Consider the following 19,346-nt stretch of genomic DNA (forward strand, 5'->3'; position numbering starts at 1 on the left):
TGTTAATTACCTGACATTATTAAAAATTTTGGGGGGGGAAACCCTGCATATATCGGTATCGGTTGATATCGGTATCGGAAATTAAGAGTTGGACAATATCGGTATATCGGTATCGGTAAAAAAGCCAATATCGAGCATCCCTAGTTAAAAGCAATCTTGAACAGACAGGCTTTGAGTGAGTCTTTGAAGGTGGGGAGTGAAGTGGAGTCCGGAGGAGGAGTTTGTTGGAGGAGGTTGGAAAGGTACAAGGGGGCCAGGTTGTGATGGAGGAGGAGGAGGAGGTGGGAAAGGTACGAGGGGGCCAGGGTGTGATGGAGGAGGAGGAGGTGGGAAAGGTACGAGGGGGCCAGGGTGTGATGGAGGAGGAGGAGGTGGGAAAGGTACGAGGGGGCCAGGTTGTGATGGAGGAGGAGGTGGGAAAGGTACGAGGGGGCCAGGTTGTGATGGAGGAGGAGGAGGTTGGAAAGCTACGAGGGGGCCAGGTTGTGATGGAGGAGGAGGTGGGAAAGGTACGAGGGGGCCAGGTTGTGATGGAGGAGGAGGAGGTTGGAAAGCTACGAGGGGGCCAGGTTGTGATGGAGGAGGAGGTGGGAAAGGTACGAGGGGGCCAGGGTGTGATGGAGGAGGAGGAGGTTGGAAAGCTACGAGGGGGCCAGGTTGTGATAGCCTTGTAGGTGAAGAGCAGCACTTTGAACTGTATGTGTTGTTTAATGGGAAGCCAGGTAGCTGTTGTTACACCATCATTAGAATGTCAGTTTTCAAAACTCTACGTCACATGATATTCTACACCTGAGAGAGTTAATGTCCGATAGACTAAATTACATTTAGTCTATCGGACTACAGTGGCTCAGGAGGTAGAGCAGTCGTCTGGTAATCCGGAGGTTCCCGGTTCGATTCCCGCTCCTCCCGGGCAGCGTGTCGAAGAGTCCTTGACACTTAACCCCTAAATGCTCCCGATGTGCAGGTTGGTGTTAGCGTTGTGGGTATGTGTGTTGGACCCAAGCGCAGAGTGGAAGAGAGGAGACGGAATGCGAAGGTTGATGCTTCCAAAATAATAATGTCTTTTTTTCTTTTTTTTAAACTTAAATTTTTATTAACATTTATAGACAAACAACACTTACACAAAAATGGATCCCATAACACAATATGAAAGAATGCAGTGAACATAAATGGTTACATGGATAGCATTGTTGGTTATATGTTTCCACTACAGTTGTTTTTCCAGGCACTTAATACAAAGACTGATTGTATACCGCCCTTGAACAGGTATAGACAAATTTAATACCTACTCAAAAAGATTAGATACTGACTAAGGCAAATATGTATGGTATGGGTCCAGTGACCCTCCTTGAATTTCCTTCTTCTCTTATCCTTCGCCCTTTCTATTTCTTTTATACTAAATTTCCCTTTGCCTTTTGATTCACCCATTTACAAACCACATCTTCCTTGATTATTAATACAACATTGTTAAACAGACATAAATAATAAAGTACAAAAAATGTAATACAATTGTAATGCCCAAAAAAATGAAAAATAAAATCAGAAAATACTAACTAAGTCAAAAGTGTGTGACATGGGTTCAGAGACCCTCCTTGAACCTCTTTCCTCCTTCACCCTTCGCCCTCTTGTGATGCATTTGGTTCTTCCTCTGTGATGTCGTTTTCGTTCCCCTTGTAATCCTCCCACTTTCCCCATCTTTCTCCAAATTTCTCTTCCTGTAACCTCAGCATGTGTGTTATCCTCTCCATATCCTGTATCTCCTCCACTATTCCAACCCATTGTGCTATTGTCGGTGGGTCTTCTTTGTACCACAGTCTTGTTATTGCTTTTCTGGCCGCTATCAACATTATCTTTATTAAATATTTGTCCCCCCCTTGTATTCCCTTGTGTGTCAGGTCTCCTAAGTAAAGCACCAGTCCTGTTTGTGGTAACCCGTATCCTAATATTCTGATCATTGCCTCCCCTATCTCCTCCCAATACCCCTTCAGCTTCTGACATCCCCAGAATATGTGCGTGTGATTTGCCCCCTCCTTCCCACACATCCTCCAGCATGCTCTTTTTCTGTTGGTGCATATTTTCCCTTCAGCTCTGGGGTTATAAAGAATCTGATTATGTTTTTCCATCCAAACTCTTTCCATATCCTCAATCCTGTTGTTGAATGTTGCACCTCGCATATGTTCCCCCATTCCTTCCTTGTTATTCCTATCTCTAGTTCTCTCTCCCATTTCTCCCTTATATAATCGGTTGTGTGTCCCTTGCTGGTCATTATAGCCCGGTACAGTGCTGATATTACCCTTCCTTTCCCTCCTTCGTATGCCCTTACTATCATCCTAATTATTCCATTCTGTTCTTCTTCCTTGTCCCCTCTTATTTCTTTATTATAGTAATCTCTAATCTGTAGATATCTGAAGTGGTCCCTGTTTTCTAGTCCAAATTTCTCCTTTAATTTTTGTAGTGTTTGCATTTCCCCCTTCTCTATCATTTTGCATATCGCTGTTCTTTTTCAATGTCTTTCCATCTTGCCTCATATTTGTCGTTACACCAGCACGTCACTGCTCTCAGTTGCGCTGCATAATAATAATCTTGTAGGCTGGGTACTGCCATCCCTCCCTCTTCCTTTGGTAGTTGTAGTGTTTTATATCTGACCCGTGGTCTTCTCCCCGCCCATATGAACCTCGATATCAGTCTGTCCCACTCCCTGAATTGATTCTGTGGTATTTGTATCGGTAGTGACTGGAACAGGTACAGTAACCTTGATAGTATGTTCATTTTAATTACCTCTATTCTTGAATTGAAGTCCAAGGGCATTACTGTCCATCTCTCTAAGTCTCTCTTGATGTTCTGATTTATCTGTGTATAGTTCGCCTCAAACAGTTTCCCCACCCCTCTCGTGATGTTCACCCCTAAGTATTTAATCTTGTCCATGTCCCATCTTATCCCGTACTGTTCCCTAATTTCCGTCGTTGGGGTATAGTTCCATGCTAAGGTCTGTGTCTTTGTCACGTTTAGTTTGTATCCTGAGTAGTGGCCATATTCCTTCAGTAGATCCATCAGTGCCGGGAAGCTCTTATCTGGTTGTCTCATGTATACTATCACGTCGTCCGCAAATAGGCCTAGTTTATATTCCGTTCCCTTTATCCTTACTCCCTTGATGTCCTCGGTCTGTCTGATCAGTTGCGCCAGTGGTTCTATGAAAACGGCGAAGAGCGTTGGTGAGAGACAACATCCCTGTCTGGTAGCCCTCTCTAATCTGATTCTATCCGTCAGGCTGCCATTCACCTTAACCCTCGCTGTCGGTTCTTGATATAGCGCCTTGATCATCTTCATCGCCCTCCCGTTCAGTCCGAACCTCATCAATGTTTTATATAAAAATGTCCAGCTCACACTGTCGAATGCTTTTTCTGCATCTAGGCTAATCAGTACCGCGCTACCTCCTTGTTTTTGTATCTCCTCTACTATGTGTAATGTCTTTCTCACGTTGTCCTGTGTCTGTCTCCCTTTAATAAATCCAGTTTGATCTTCATCTATAATGTCTGGCATAAACGTCTCAAATCTCTTTGATATTATCGATGTATACATCTTGTAATCCACGTTGAGTATGGACACAGGTCTGAAACTACTACATAATTCTCTATCCTTCCCTTCCTTCGGTATCGTGGTGATTATGGCTTCCTTCCACGAGGGGGGGGGGGCATTTTGCCCTCTTCCATCGTGTGTCTGAACGCCGCCCCTAACATGGGTGCTAATTCCGTTCTAAATGTCTTGTAGAATTCCGATGGGAATCCGTCGCTCCCCGGAGATTTGTTGTTTTTAGCTCTACTAATTGCTTCTTCCAGTTCTCGTTCCGTAATTATTTTATTTAATTCTTCATTCTGTTCTTTCCCTATCGATGGTAACTCTAGCTTCTCCAGATATGCTTCTATTTCCTCTTCTCCCACTGCTTTTGGCTGTGTGTATAGTCTCTCATAGTATTCTCTAAATGTCCTCTCTATTTCAGCTGGGTCTCTCAATTAGGGCTGCAACTAATGACTAATTTGGTAGTCGACTAATCTGCCGATTATTTTTTCGATTAGTTGACTAATCGAAAACCAATGTAAACAACAACAAAAAAAAGGATTTTTTTTTTTATTTTTATTTTTCTTTTAATTACCTATCTTTGTGAAAGTGGCTTCTCAGCTCTGGTCCAGCTGAAGACAGAGCAGAGGAACAGATTGGACATTGAGCATGACCTCAGAGTTGCTTGTCTACCATCACCCCAGACTTTGAGACTCTTGTCAGGACCAAACAACAACATCATAACATGATGATCCCATAGCAAATTAAAATAATGACTCATGAAACATTTGAATTTGGATCTTTAAGCCACTTTAAATGAAAATGTATTTGAAGAACAATACAGCAATCACTCATAACAAGATAAATAAATTAAATAATACAAATTAAAGTGGAAGTGTACTTTAAATAACTTTTGTTTGCTGTGTGTGAGAGGAGTCCGTGTGTGTGTGTATGTGTGTGTGTCTTACTCTGATCGCTGTGTGAGTGAGAGGAGTGTGTGTACTGTGTAATTTGTGTGTGTGTCTTACTCTGATCGCTGTGTGAGTGAGAGGTGTGTACTGTGTAATTTGTGTATGTGTGTGTGTCTTACTCTGATCGCTGTGTGTGAGTGAGAGGAGTGTGAATGTGTGTGTGTCTTACTCTGATCGCTGTGTGTGAGAGAGGAGTGTGAATGTGTGTGTGTCTTACTCTGATCGCTGTGTGTGAGTGAGAGGAGTGTGTATGTGTGTGTGTCTTACTCTGATCGCTGTGTGTGAGTGAGAGGAGTGTGTATGTGTGTGTCTTACTCTGATCGCTGTGTGTGAGTGAGAGGAGTGCGTGTGTAATGTATTGTGTGTCTAGTCTGATCATCATCTCCTGCAGGGGAACAATGTTTTCAATGTCCAAAATTTGCTATGGGATCAGCATGTTATGATGTTGTCTGGAACCCTGAGAAGCCACTCTCACAAAGATAAGTAGTGCAAAAAAAAAAAAAAAAAAAATGAAATAATTTTTTTATTTTTTATTATTTTTTTAATTACTAATCGACGCAACAATTTCTCGTCAACGATTTTTTTATAATCGACATCGTCGATTATGTCGACTAATCGTTGCAGCCCTACTCTCAATATTTCATTAGTCTTTGTATCCCTTATTGTGTGTATCGTGTTCAACTTCTGTTGCGTCCTAATTCTCCTAGCCAACAGTCTGGTCGCTTTTGGTCCCCCTTCATAGTACGTTTGTTTCATGAACCTCGCTTTCTTTTCTATTTCCGTCAATAATTCCCTATTTATCCTGGCCTTTACTTCTTTGATTTCTCCGAGCGTTTCCTGTTCTTTTGATATCTGGTGTCTCCCCTCTAGCTTCTTCAGCTTCCCTATCAGATTGTGATATGTCTCCGTTCTGGCCTTCTTCAGCATTGCTGTCTTCTCCATCAATTTCCCCCTATCACCACCTTCAGTGTGTCCCATAGAATGTTCGGATCTACCGCCCCGTTGTCATTTTCTTCCTTATACCTGGCTATCTCCTCCTTGATCTGACTCACCACCCCCTTGTTATTTAATATTCCTACATTTAGTCTCCAGATCGTGCTCCTCCGTCTCCCTTCTAGATCTACTGTCAGATATATGGCACTGTGATCCGATATGTCCGCTACTCCTATTCTGCTCTCCCGTACCCTGTAACTGTCCCCCGTCGTCATCAAAAAGTAGTCTATTCTCGCATATGTCACGTGCGGGTGTGAGTAATGTGTGTATTCCCTGTCCATGGCGTGCATCCCCCTCCAAACATCTATAATTCCCATTTCCGTCATCTGAATATTCATATATCTACTGATTTGTGTCCGTCCTTTTCCAGTACTCGTGGTGTCTAGGTCGTGATTCAGTACTACATTAAAATCTCCCGCGCATATCAATATCCCTTCTAGTTCCATCACTATCATATCAAAAATGGTCTCATATAAATCCCTCTCACTCTCTGGGGGTGCATAAACATTCACTAACGTAACCATTTGGCCCTCCATTTTCCCCTTCACCAGAACAAATCTTCCCTCCTTGTCTTTTACTTCCTTGATCAATTCAAATTTGACTGTGTTTTTGATTAACGTGATTACTCCTCTCCTCAGGTTCCGTTTAAAGGAACTATAGTATGCATTTTCATATCCAAATCTCTTCAGTTTCTCATGATCCTGTGCTACCAAATGTGTCTCCTGCAAAAAAATCACTTCCATCTCACTTTTTTTACACTTCAACATCACTTTGCCCCTCTTTATCGTATTATTCATTCCATTAACGTTTAACGACATCATTTTTATACCTTTAACCTCTGTCATCTTTCTTCTTCTTTCGTCTATCAGTCCCCCCCATGTCACAGTCATTCCCCCCTCCGGTTGTAGCCTCCGCTCTCTTCACCGAATACATATAATGATTAACATAAATAAAAAACATAAACTTTACATAAAGTGCTCCCAAGGCGTTCGGGGGGTCCCTGTGTCCCCCCCTGTCTCCTGCTGGTGGGTGAGGGGTAATTGCTCTCCTAGCGAGAGGCCCCCTCCTGACGGCTTGGGGGTTTGAAACCCTTACCCCCAACCGCTCGACATATTTGTCCAGCCTTCTTACTGTTTTTATTGCTGTCGAGCTCCTGGTCAAAAGCGCTCTGTCCTTCATTCTGATCAAAGACCCCCATTTCCTAGGTCCCTCTCAGTGTGGCTCATATGTTCCAATGTCCCTCCTTCCTCCCAAACACGTGTGTGGTGTCTTCTGTGTACCCCTTATACTTTCTTTTCCTCCCCTCTAATGTGATGTCCATTTATCCCCTTAATCCCTTCCAACTGTGTTGCTCACAGCGTGTGTCTATGTATTTGTTTCAATATGTTCTGCGTTCCGTCTATTTTACCTAATTATATTTCCATTTATTTCCTCCATCAGCATGTGTATTATGTGTCCATGTATACGTTATGTTCATTCCTATATCCTGCCTCTACCTGGGAATGTGTGTTTATGTATATGTTATTTCAGTTTCTATATTTTGTCTCTATTTGGATAGTTTTTTCAATCTCTTGTGCGTGTACTCATCCGTTCGTCTCCTCCCGCCTCCTCTCTCCTCCTTCTCCGTCTCTGGCCTCCTCGTCTGTCTCCGCCTTCGGTCTGTCACGTCTCACCTCTGCCTTCTCCTCTCTCCTCCCTCCTCTCCCGGGTTTCGATCTCCTACTCTGGTCCATCTGCGTGCTTTCTCCAATCTCTGCTGCAGGCTCAGCGTCTGACCCTCCTTTCCCCTTCCTTCTCCGTCCTCCGCCATCTGCATCCCCCGTCGCCTCATCTCCTCCGCCGCCTCCCGCGCCGTCGCGTACGTCACCGTCCCTTCCTTCCAGTGAATCCTTAGCGAGGTCATGGGTGATTGGAATTTCATTCCGTTTTCTTTCAGAATTCTCTTCAGTCCCGCGTAGGACCTGCGTGTTATTGCTACCGCTGTCGAGTAATCGTGATCAAACGACAGTCTTTTCCCCTCGATTTCTATCTTCTTGGTCCATGCGGTTCTGAGTATCAATTCCTTAATCTCAAATCTCAGAAAGTTAATAATCACCGCCCTCGGAGGTCTGTCCGGTTTCGGTCTCGGAGCCAACGCCCTGTGGGCCCTCTGTATCTCCATTTTTTCCAGTCCCGTCTCCTCCAGTTGTTCCTTGATAAGCTTTTCCACATATTGGGTCACCGATTCCCCTTCGACTCCTTCTTTCAATCCCCATATTCTGATGTTATTTCTCCGTGACCTCCCCTCCATGTCCGATAGCTTTGTCTCCATCTGTTCTTGTTGTTGAATCGCACACGTTAATACCTTGTGTATCTCTGTGTTCCATTCCTCCGCTTGCGCCGTTCTTGTCTGTAACTCGGTTACGTTTCTGTCCTGTTCCGCCATCTTCTCATCCACCCTTTTGAGTTCTGTATTCATTTCACCTCTGAAGTCCTCCTGTTCCTTCCTCAATTCCTCCCGTAACTTCCCAATATCGTTCCTTATCGTGTCCGTGTTCAGTTTTATCGTCGCTGTTATGGTCTCCAATATCCCGGCCTGCATGACCACGGCCCATCCTGGCATTCCCGTGTTTGTCTTCGGTTCAAATAACAAACTCAGCAAGACCGACGGCTTCTCGGTTACAGTGGGTGACAATATTATCACAAGGAAAGATGAAATTACCTACCTGGGTTCCATCCTAGAGGCTAATCTTTCCTGTGACAAAATGGCATCCAATGTAATAAAAAAAAGTCAACCAACGAACGCGATTCTTGTACCAGATCTCCTCTCTGGTAAACAAGAATACCCTGAAGACTCTAGCAGGAGCACTCATTCAAGGGTACTACGACTATGCTTGCACCTCATGGTACCAAAGCACCTCAAAGGCACTAAAAAACAAATTACAAACATCTCAAAACAAGCTAGTCAGACTACTGCTTGACCTGACTCCTAGAACCCACCTCACCCCTGCCCACTTTGACAACCTAGGATGGCTTAAAGTAGACGACAGAGTACAGCAACTTGCAATGGGCCTGGTCTACAAGATACACTACGCAACCAAGGTACCCATGTACATGTCAAAATACTTCCCAAAGGTCAGTGAATACCACGATCACAACACCAGAGGGAGCTCCACAAATCATGTAAAACCCAGATTCGGCTCAAACAAGGGACTAAACACGTTTCGCAATTATGCCACATCAATGTGGAACGCCCTACCCAAAGCTGTAAAGGAATGTGAATCACTACCCACTTTCAAAAACACTCTCAAAAAACACCTACGTGAGACTGCAATTCGAAACTGGCCCCTACAAATGTCCTAACCTAGTTGTACAGTAAATGACCAAGTAAGGCTTTGTCAGTATTCCAATGTACAGTGTAAAATGTGTGTGTGTCCCCTACCCAACCCCCCCCCCCCCCCCCACCTCCAATGTACAGCCCTCACCCAACCCACCCAACCCAACCCCACCCCACCCACCCAACCTCCTCCAATGTACAGTTTCGACGCCAAATGTATATACACTCTTTTTCTGGACTTTTGTATCACAAACAGTACTGTATTTGCAAATCTGATATGTCATAAATGTATAGATGTAGCAGTACTGTCTATCTGTATGTCATGTATGTCATATATGTTATGATGAATTGAAAATGGGGGACCCTGATGTAAACAAGACGAAAGTCTTTCTCTGGTCTGCATCCCCTTAACAATTGTATGTATTGAGCTGTACTGTACTGTACCCATTCTGCAATCTGTTAATAAACTTTTCAATCAATCAATCAATCAATGTCCCAGCCGATCCTCCTCCTTCCTCCGCTTGACCCTTCTCGGTCTCGTTTCGGGGGCTCTGTTCCATCGAACTCTCCTCTTCCCGTGAGTCCTCCATTTCTCTCTCCTTCACAATTGTTTTTTCCTCCTTCCTTCTCATTTGCATTTTCATTTTTAATCACTTTTCGGGTCCGTTTTTATCCGTTTCTTCACTCTTTTGACCAGGAGCTCCACCGCATGCGTGTTACCCTTCCGCTCTCATACCGGAAGCCAATAATAATGTCTTTTATTTGTGAACAGTGGATAACTCGATGGCACGTAGCAAACAAGAAGGGTGAGACACAGAGTCTCCACAACCCGGTATAACGAGGAAATAAAAGGCGAGACAACAAAGTCTCTGCAAAAAAGGTAATACGAAAACAAAACACTTAAAGGGGGAAAACAAATGAGAGAAGCCAGACTCCAAAACGGGATAAGTTATAAATAATAACACGGCACTTGATGGTGCTGCGGTCGCACACACCAAAGTACATACACTCCGTAATTGTTCCGTACACAATAAGCAAGACACGATAGCGATAAACATGGAACTCCAAGACGGGAGCGATAAGGGTAGCGTTTAGGGAAAACAGGGAGGACATATGGAGCAGGGCAAACAATAAACAGCAGATACCAAATGGGACAATCAGGGCAGAAGGACAGGGCATTTACCACCCGGGCAACGCTAGGGCTTTTGCTCCCAGGTGAGAGCAAGACCCAAAACGTCACAGGTTGGCACCTTGCATGGTCGCCTCCGCCATCGGTGTGTGAATGTTTGAGTGAATGGGTAAGATGTGAGGAACAAATTGTAACGCGCTTTGGATAAAAGCGCTATATAAATGCACCATTTTTACCATTCATATCAATAATCAATATCACCTACGTGTGAATTAGCAGCGTTCGTTGTTATCTCAGCTCAACGTTCCAGCGTGAGACGACAGGGTTTGGTTCAAAAGGTAGAGTGAGGCACCTTCTCTCCGTTCTATATGCAGAGCTCTACACACGTCGTCTGCATTCTGAAGCTCCCCTCGACACTGAGGCATTATCCCGCGGTAGCTGGTGACAGAATGATGAACAGTTGGCACTGTGCTGGAAAACAAGACCAACACAGAGGCGAATTACTCACAGGGAAAGGTTGGCCAGAGCAATGTACAATGAATGAACAAGTGAGGAGGGATGTAAAAAAAAAAAAAAAAAAAAAAAAACAGAGTGAACATTGAATTCTACTTAGAGACGGCCTTGGCATCCACTTTAGAGACATTCACGTTCAACACCAATGTTTACACGCTGCAGCCCAATCAAACTCTAATAGCGGACTTTTATTGCCTTGTTTTTGAGGGGCTGTGGATCATTTATACCTCGAGAGTTGAAGGCCAAATAAAGCTGTGCTTTATGCAGAGGAGGACAAGGGTCCATTCTGCTCCCTGATATATAGCTGTCAGACAATCAGAGCTAACGTGAAACCCTTCACATTAGCCAGGTCGGTCAAGCCTCGTCCCCGGAGGCGCGTAACAACAGAGTATTCTACAGCGATTACCCTTTTCTACCCATCTATCGCTAATCCGGCTAACGGCGCAGAAGGAAACCCATTCCGCTCGTCCACATCGTTTTTTTTTTCTCCTTTTGAGCACCGTGTGACAAAGAACATTAAGTGTATCACATTGTCGTTAGGAGTAGGAGGAGAGAGTTTGCGATTGAAACGCGGTGACTTCAACTTTTATTTTATTTAACCTTTATTTTACCAGGTAGTCACTTGAGATCAATGATCTCTTTTTCTAGCAAGACCTGGCCAAAATGGCAGCAAAACAAAAATACAAATACACAAAACACAGACAGAGACATAAAAGGCAAAGTGGGGCAAGGGGATACATTTGAGCTGCAGCAAACAAGATTGAATGGGATTGGGGGAGATTGGAGGGTAGGGTAAAAAGGTTTTGATTCTTCTCAAAAGAATTAAGGGGGAAAGGCGGCGACGATGAATTGATGGATAATCAGCCAAAGGATTACAGCAGGCAAACATCTAAAATGGCTGAGACTAGCGCGCCTGCGGTTTCAAAGCAAACAGCACAGTGCTGAGTGTGTCAGAAATACCCAGATTTTACGAGGCCGGGAGTTTAAAGTAAACAACTCGACAGGGTGTGTGAGGACCGGGGGCGCTCCCCGTTGTGTAACCGTCAACCACATGTTGTCTGCTCTTTCCTCGTCTGCGTATAGGTGAGATTAAGACATCCGTTCCCTGAGATTTGGCCCGGGATCCCAGGAGAACTCACTTTAAAAGTCTGTCTCTCTAAGGCATGTCTAATTACAGGTTGATCTATGTTGCCACCGCCGCCGTCGCTCTGCAACGGCATTCAAAACAGAATACGCCCCCCTGTTGCGCCGTTGGGACCTCATAACATCGCACCTCCGCGCCGTCGCCTTGTGTGTGTGTGTGTGTGTGTGTGTGTGTGTGTGTGTGTGTGTGTGTGTGTGTGTGTGTGTGCTGTGTGTGTGCATTCCTCGCTCCGCTGCCCGGCCACAAGGTCATTGGAGGTCTAGGGGCACAAAAAGGGAGACACTGAGGAAGAGAGATGGGGGGGGGGTGGGGGGCGGGGGTCTCGCCTGTCTAAACCCCTGACTGCGCGGGGAGAGACCCATGAATCTTGTCTGTGCTGGTTTGCGAGAGTGTGTGTGAGGGACATTCACAGGGGCCACGGCGGAGCCGGTTGAGAGGCCACCATGAGACCCTAAAACTGTACAGAGGAACTGGTGAGGGGCCACCACGAGACCCTAAAACTGCACAGAGGAGCCGTTGTCAGGAGGAGGCCTTCTCCCTGGACCTCCTGTCTCTGTCAGTCAGTCAGTCAGTCAGTCAGTCAGGCCACCTCCCTCAGCCTCTACCAGTATGCAGTGATGTACCTGAACGTGTTCAATGAACGATCGTTCATGAACTCGTTCATATTTTGGGGGCGAACGTGAACTGAATGTACTGTATGTCGGCTAGATGAACGTAATTGTGAACGTGTTCATTCTCGGTGCTCTATCACAGTATAACTTCATTCAAAAGTGTGCCAAATTTGGGACGGGCACACACACACCGAAAGGTTTTGGTGTGTGCGTGTTGCGTGCGGAGAGAGAGACTCGTTATGCGCGACGCGGGCCGCCCCTTCAAGGCAATGGTAGGGGAAACACTGATAAATAATCAGTGTGATCGAAATGCCAGTATTCTGATTGCTGTCTGTGGTTCTATATATGGGTTGTGGCAATGATTTTGACAAATAATAGCTTGCAGCAACGTATCGAAAAAATAACTATAAACTAGTTAATTTTTGAAACCATGAACTTTAGTTCAAAATGTTGAATTGTGAACTATGAACTGAACTAGTTGTGTGAACTGTGAACTGAACTAGTTCATGTAGAAAGTGAACTTTCCCACCACTGCCAGTACGGTAGTGCAGATCTCCACCAGTGGTAAGTAAGCAGGCCTTGTGGGAGACGTTCACACAGAGGTCAGATCCGCGGGGAGCTTATGTAACCCAAACATCACAGACACCTGGTCGGAGATGAAAGGGGAGCCGCTCGTTTCTCATGGGGGAACTATTACCGGCCCATTTCCGCGCTGAAATGTGTCATATAGTGTCGGTGAGTGAGCTCTCTGCCCAGCGAAGGTCGACCCCCCCCCCCCCCCCCCCCCCCCCCTTCCTGCCACAGTAGAATAGAATAGATAGAATGGAATAGAAGTACTTTATTGATCCCGAGGGAAATTCAGCACCACGGATCGCTCACAATGAGCATTCAGTTAGTCAAAAATCTAAAATAAGAATAGGAATAGGAATAAAAATTGTAATACACAGTCAGAGATATACATTCTAAAATATGTCTATACATTCTAAAATATACAGTCCGAAAATATACAGTAATATACAGTAAAATGTAAATGTCCAGGAAGATATACAGGGATTTACTCTGTGCTCTGTGAGACAGTGAGACAGGTAGGCAGTGAGACAGTGAGACAGTGAGACAGTGAGACAGAGAGACAGTGAGACAGAGAGACAGAGAGACAGTGAGACAGTGAGACAGAGAGACAGTGAGACAGAGAGACAGTGAGACAGAGAGACAGAGAGACAGTGAGACAGAGAGACAGAGAGACAGTGAGACAGTGAGACAGAGAGACAGAGAGACAGTGAGACAGTTAAGCAGAGAGACAGTGAGACAGTGAGACAGTGAGACAGTTAAGCAGAGAGACAGTGAGACAGTGAGACAGTGAGACAGAGAGACAGTGAGACAGTGAGACAGAGAGACAGTGAGACAAGAAAGTGAGACAGTGAGACAGTGAGACAGAGAGGCAGTGAGACAGAGAGACAGTGAGACAGTGAGACAGTGAGACACAGTGAGACAGAGAGACAGAGAGACAGAGAGACAGAGAGACAGTGAGACAGTGAGACAGAGAGACAGAGAGACAGAGAGACAGTGAGACAGTGAGACAAGACAGTGAGACAGAGAGACAGTGAGACAGAGAGACAGAGAGACAGAGAGACAGTGAGACAGTGAGACAGTGAGACAGTGAGACAGAGAGACAGTGAGACAGAGAGACAGTGAGACAGTGAGACAGTGAGGAGGTGAGACAGTGAGACAGTGAGACAGTGAGACAGAGACACAGAGAGACAGTGAGACAGAGAGACAGAGAGACAGGGAGACAGTGAGACAGTGAGACAGAGAGACAGTGAGACAGTGAGACAATGAGACAGAGAGACAGTGAGACAGTGAGACAGTGAGACAGTGAGACAGAGAGACAGTGAGACAGTGAGACAGAGAGACAGTGAGACAGTGAGACAGAGAGACAGTGAGACAGTGAGACAGTGAGGAGGTGAGACAGAGAGACAGAGAGACAGAGAGACAGTGAGACAGTGAGACAGAGTGAGACAGTGAGACAGAGAGACAGAGAGACAGAGAGACAGTGAGACAGTGAGACAGTGAGACAGAGAGACAGAGAGACAGTGAGACAGTGAGACAGTGAGACAGTGAGACAGAGAAACAGTGAGACAGAGAGACAGTGAGACAGTGAGACAGAGAGACAGAGAGACAGAGAGACAGTGAGACAGTGAGACAGAGAGACAGTGAGACAGAGAGACAGTGAGACAGAGAGACAGTGAGACAGTGAGACAGTGAGACAGTGAGACAGTAAGACAGTGAGACAGTGAGACAGAGAGACAGAGAGACAGAGAGACAGAGAGACAGTGAGACAGTGAGACAGTGAGACAGTGAGACAGTAAGACAGTGAGACAGTGAGACAGAGAGACAGAGAGACAGTGAGACAGAGAGACAGTGAGACAGTGAGACAGTGAGACAGTGAGACAGAGAGACAGTGAGACAGTGAGACAGAGAGACAGAGAGACAGAGAGACAGAGAGACAGTGAGACAGTGAGACAGTGAGACAGAGAGACAGAGAGACAGAGAGACAGGGAGACAGTGAGACAGTGAGACAGTGAGACAGAGAGACAGAGAGACAGAGAGACAGTGAGACAGAGAGACAGAGCGACAGGGAGACAGAGAGACAGGGAGACAGTGAGACAGTAAGACAGTAAGACAGTGAGACAGAGAGACAGAGAGACAGGGAGACAGTGAGACAGAGAGACAGTGAGACAGAGAGACAGGGAGACAGTGAGACAGTAAGACAGTAAGACAGTGAGACAGAGAGACAGTGAGACAGTGAGACAGAGACACAGTGAGACAGTGAGACAGAGAGACAGTGAGACAGAGAGACAGAGAGACAGAGAGACAGAGAGACAGTGAGACAGTGAGACAGAGAGACAGTGAGACAGTGAGACAGTGAGACAGGGAGACAGTGAGACAGTGAGACAGAGAGACAGTGAGACAGAGAGACAGGGAGACAGGGAGACAGTGATGCAGTGAGGCAGTGAGACAGAGAGACAGTGAGACAGAGAGACAGTGAGACAGTGAGACAGTGAGACAGAGAGACAGTGAGACAGAGAGACAGTGAGACAGTGAGACACAGTGAGACAGTGAGACAGTGAGACAGTGAGACAGAGAGACAGTGAGACAGAGAGACAGTGAGACAGTGAGACAGTGAGACAGAGAGACAGAGAGACAGTGAGACAGAGAGACAGTGAGACAGTGAGACAGAGAGACAGAGAGACAGAGAGACAGTGAGACAGTGAGACAGTGAGACAGAGACACAGTGAGATAGTGAGACAGAGAGACAGTGAGACAGTGAGACAGTGAGACAGAGATACAGAGAGACAGTGAGACAGAGAGACAGTGAGACAGTGAGACAGAGAGACAGTGAGACAGTGAGACAGTGAGACACAGTGAGACAGAGAGACAGAGAGACAGTGAGACAGTGAGACAGTGAGACAGAGAGACAGTGAGACAGTGAGACAGAGAGACAGTGAGACAGTGAGACAGTGAGACAGTGAGACAGTGAGACAGTGAGACAGTGAGACAGAGAGACAGAGAGACAGTGAGACAGTGAGACAGTGAGACAGAGAGACAGTGAGACAGTGAGACAGTGAGACACAGTGAGACAGAGAGACAGAAAAGACAGTGAGACAGTGAGACAGTGAGACAGTGAGACAGAGAGACAGAAAAGACAGTGAGACAGTGAGACAGTGAGACAGAGACACAGTGAGACAGTGAGACAGAGAGACAGTGAGACAGTGAGACAGTTAAGCAGAGAGACAGTGAGACAGAGAGACAGAGACACAGAGAGACAGTGAGACAGAGAGACAGTGAGACAGTGAGACAGAGACACAGAGAGACAGTGAGACAGAGAGACAGTGAGACAGTGAGACAGAGAGACAGAGAGACAGAGAGACAGAGAGACAGTGAGACAGTGAGACAGTGAGACAGTGAGGAGGTGAGACAGTGAGACAGAGAGACAGTGAGACAGAGAGACAGTGAGACAGTGAGATGGAGAGACAGAAAGACAGTGAGACAGTTAAGCAGAGAGACAGTGAGACAGTGAGACAGTGAGACAGTGAGACAGAGAGACAGTGAGACAGAGAGACAGTGAGACAGTGAGACAGAGAGACAGTGAGACAGAGAGACAGTGAGACAGTGAGACAGAGAGACAGTGAGACAGTGAGACAGTGAGACAGTGAGACAGAGAGACAGAGAGACAGTGAGACAGAGAGACAGTGAGACAGTGAGACAGAGAGACAGTGAGACAGTGAGACAGTGAGGAGGTGAGACAGTGAGACAGAGAGACAGTGAGACAGTAAGACAGTGAGACAGAGAGACAGTGAGACAGAGAGACATAGAGACAGTGAGACAGTGAGACAGTGAGACAAGACAGTGAGACAAGACAGTGAGACAGAGAGACAGAGACACAGTGAGACAGAGAGACAGAGAGACAGTGAGACAGTGAGACAGTGAGACAGAGAGACAGTGAGACAGAGAGACAGAGAGACAGAGAGACAGTGAGACAGTGAGACAGTGAGACAGTAAGACAGTGAGACAGAGAGACAGTGAGACAGTGAGACAGAGAGACAGAGAGACAGTGAGACAGTGAGACAGTGAGACAGTAAGACAGTGAGACAGTAAGACAGAGAGACAGAGAGACAGTGAGACAGAGAGACAGTGAGACAGTGAGACAGTGAGACAGTGAGACAGTGAGACAGAAAGACAGAGAGACAGTGAGACAGTGAGACAGTGAGACAGTGAGACAGTGAGACAGAGAGACAGTGAGACAGTGAGACAGTGAGACAGTAAGACAGTGAGACAGTGAGACAGTGAGACAGTGAGACAGTGAGACAGTGAGACAGTGAGACAGAGAGAGGCGTTGTACAGTCTGATGGCTGTTGGTACGAAGCACTTCCTGTGACGTTCAGCACTGTCTGTGGACGAGATACTGATAGGACTGATGGTGACCGTTGTCATGGTGACATTGTTGTGAACCTGAATGGCCACATCCATTTTTAATTAGTCTCTGATTGGCTTCTTTCAAACAGACAATTCAAACAGGGGCTTTTGGGCTGCTGTTCAAGCCGCCGTGGACCACAAGGCTCTCAGAGTATTGTGGTATTTCCACACAAAGAAAGGGTGATGGTATTTCCATAATTTCTTCTAATAATAATAATAATAATAATAATAATAATAATAATAATAATAATAATAATAATAATAATAATAATAATAATAATAATAATAATAATAATAATAATAATAATAATAATAATAATAATAATAATAATAATAATAATAATAATAATAATAATAATAATAATAATAATAATAATAATAATAATAATAATAATAATAATAATAATAATAATAATAATAATAATAATGGCTTGAATTTATATAGCGCTCTTCTGGTAACGAAATTTCATTACACCGATTTCTTTTCATTACACAATTGGTACCATGATGATACATGGCAGGGGCTAGTACAGTGGCTCTCGAGGTAGAGCAGTCGTTTGGTAATCGAGAGGTTCCCGGTTAGATTCCCGCTCCTCCCGGGCAGCGTGTCGAAGTGTCCTTGAGCAAGACACTTAACCCCTAATTGCTCCCGGCGGTCTCGTAGTGGTGACCGGAGTGCTGGACGTCCCGCGATGATGTCGGGGAGGTTGCGACCCTCTCTGCGCCGCCCCCTATCTCCCTGTCTCCGGCTGTCTCGGAGCGATGACCGGAGTGTTGAACGTCCCGTGATTAAGACGGGGAGGCCCTCTTTGCGTCGCCCCTGTGCCTTAAATAGATTCGCTATCAGCTCTATCTTTAATCTTTCAAAATGTTCAGTTGCTATCGCTATCAGCTCTATCTTTAATTTTTCTAAATGTTCAGTTGCTATTGCATGCACTCATCTGTGTTTCACTACACACATGAGTGCATGCTTACCAACTGTTAGTCTGCAACACTACTATCACCGACATCTCTTCGGTTCAAATAACAAACTCAGCAAGACCGACGGCTTCTCAGTCACAGTGGGTGACAATATTGTCACAAGGAAAGACGAAATTACCTACCTGGGTTCCATCCTAGAGGCAAATCTTTCCTGTGACAAAATGGCATCCAATGTAATAAAAAAAGTCAACCAACGAACTAGATTCTTGTACCGGATCTCCTCTCTGGTAAACAAGAATACCCTGAAGACTCTGGCAGGAGCACTCATTCAAGGGTACTATGACTATGCGTGCACCTCATGGTACCAAAGCACCTCAAAGGCGCTTAAAACAAAATTACAAACATCACAAAACAAACTGGTCAGACTACTACTTGACCTGAACCCCAGAACCCACCTCACCCCTGCCCACTTTGACAACCTAGGATGGCTTAGAGTAGACGACAGAGTACAGCAACTTGCAATGGGCCTGGTCTACAAGATACACTATACGACCGGGGTGCCCATGTACATGTCAAAATACTTCCCAAAGGTCAGTGAATACCACAACCACTACACCAGAGGAAGCTCAACAAATCATGTTAAACCCAGATTCGGCTCAAACAAGGGACTAAACACGTTTCGCAATTATGCCACAACAATGTGGAACGCCCTACCCAAAGCTGTAAAGGAATGTGAATCCCTGCCCACATTCAAAACCTCTCTTAAAGAGCACCTACGGGAGGCTGCAATTCGAAACTGGCCACCGTAAATGCCCAAAACCCCCACCACCTCCTAATAGACAGTCTCCTCCCCACCGCATGTATATATTCCCTCCCCGCCGTATGTATATTTCCCTCCCACCCACCCACCCCCTCCTAATGTACAGTCCCCTCCCCATCATATGTATATACTCTGTTTGAGTACCGCTTATGTCACAAATGTATCAGTACTAAATACCTATATGTCCCTATGCCATAAATGTCATGTATGTTGTGTATGTCATAAATGTCTATATGAATTGAAAATGGGGGACCCTGATGGAAACAAGACAAACGTCTTTCTCAGGTCTGCATCCCCTTAACAATTGTATGTATTGAGCCGTACTGTATTGTACCCATTCTGCAATCTGTTAAATAAAGTTTTCATTCATTCATTCATTCATCTAAGAAGGGAGATCCC

General features: G+C 45.4%; 1 protein-coding gene across 1 annotated transcript in view; it reads left to right on the top strand.

Annotated features, from left to right (window-relative positions):
• Positions 1–263: 263 nt before the first annotated feature.
• The window catches only part of LOC311247455 (enhancer of filamentation 1-like), a gene marked incomplete at its 5' end in the record, with an annotated part of 54,939 nt that continues 35,856 nt past the window's right edge, over positions 264–19,346 (top strand). Inside the window, one exon of the mRNA XM_084338496.1 lies at positions 264–656. Within this exon, the coding sequence (XP_084194622.1) occupies positions 264–656 (393 nt within the window). The remainder of the gene's footprint in view (positions 657–19,346) is intronic.

This window comes from Notolepis coatsorum (genome assembly GCF_963971535.1).
Source record: "Notolepis coatsorum genome assembly, contig: SCAFFOLD_588, whole genome shotgun sequence".
NCBI lineage: Eukaryota > Metazoa > Chordata > Actinopteri > Aulopiformes > Paralepididae > Notolepis > Notolepis coatsorum.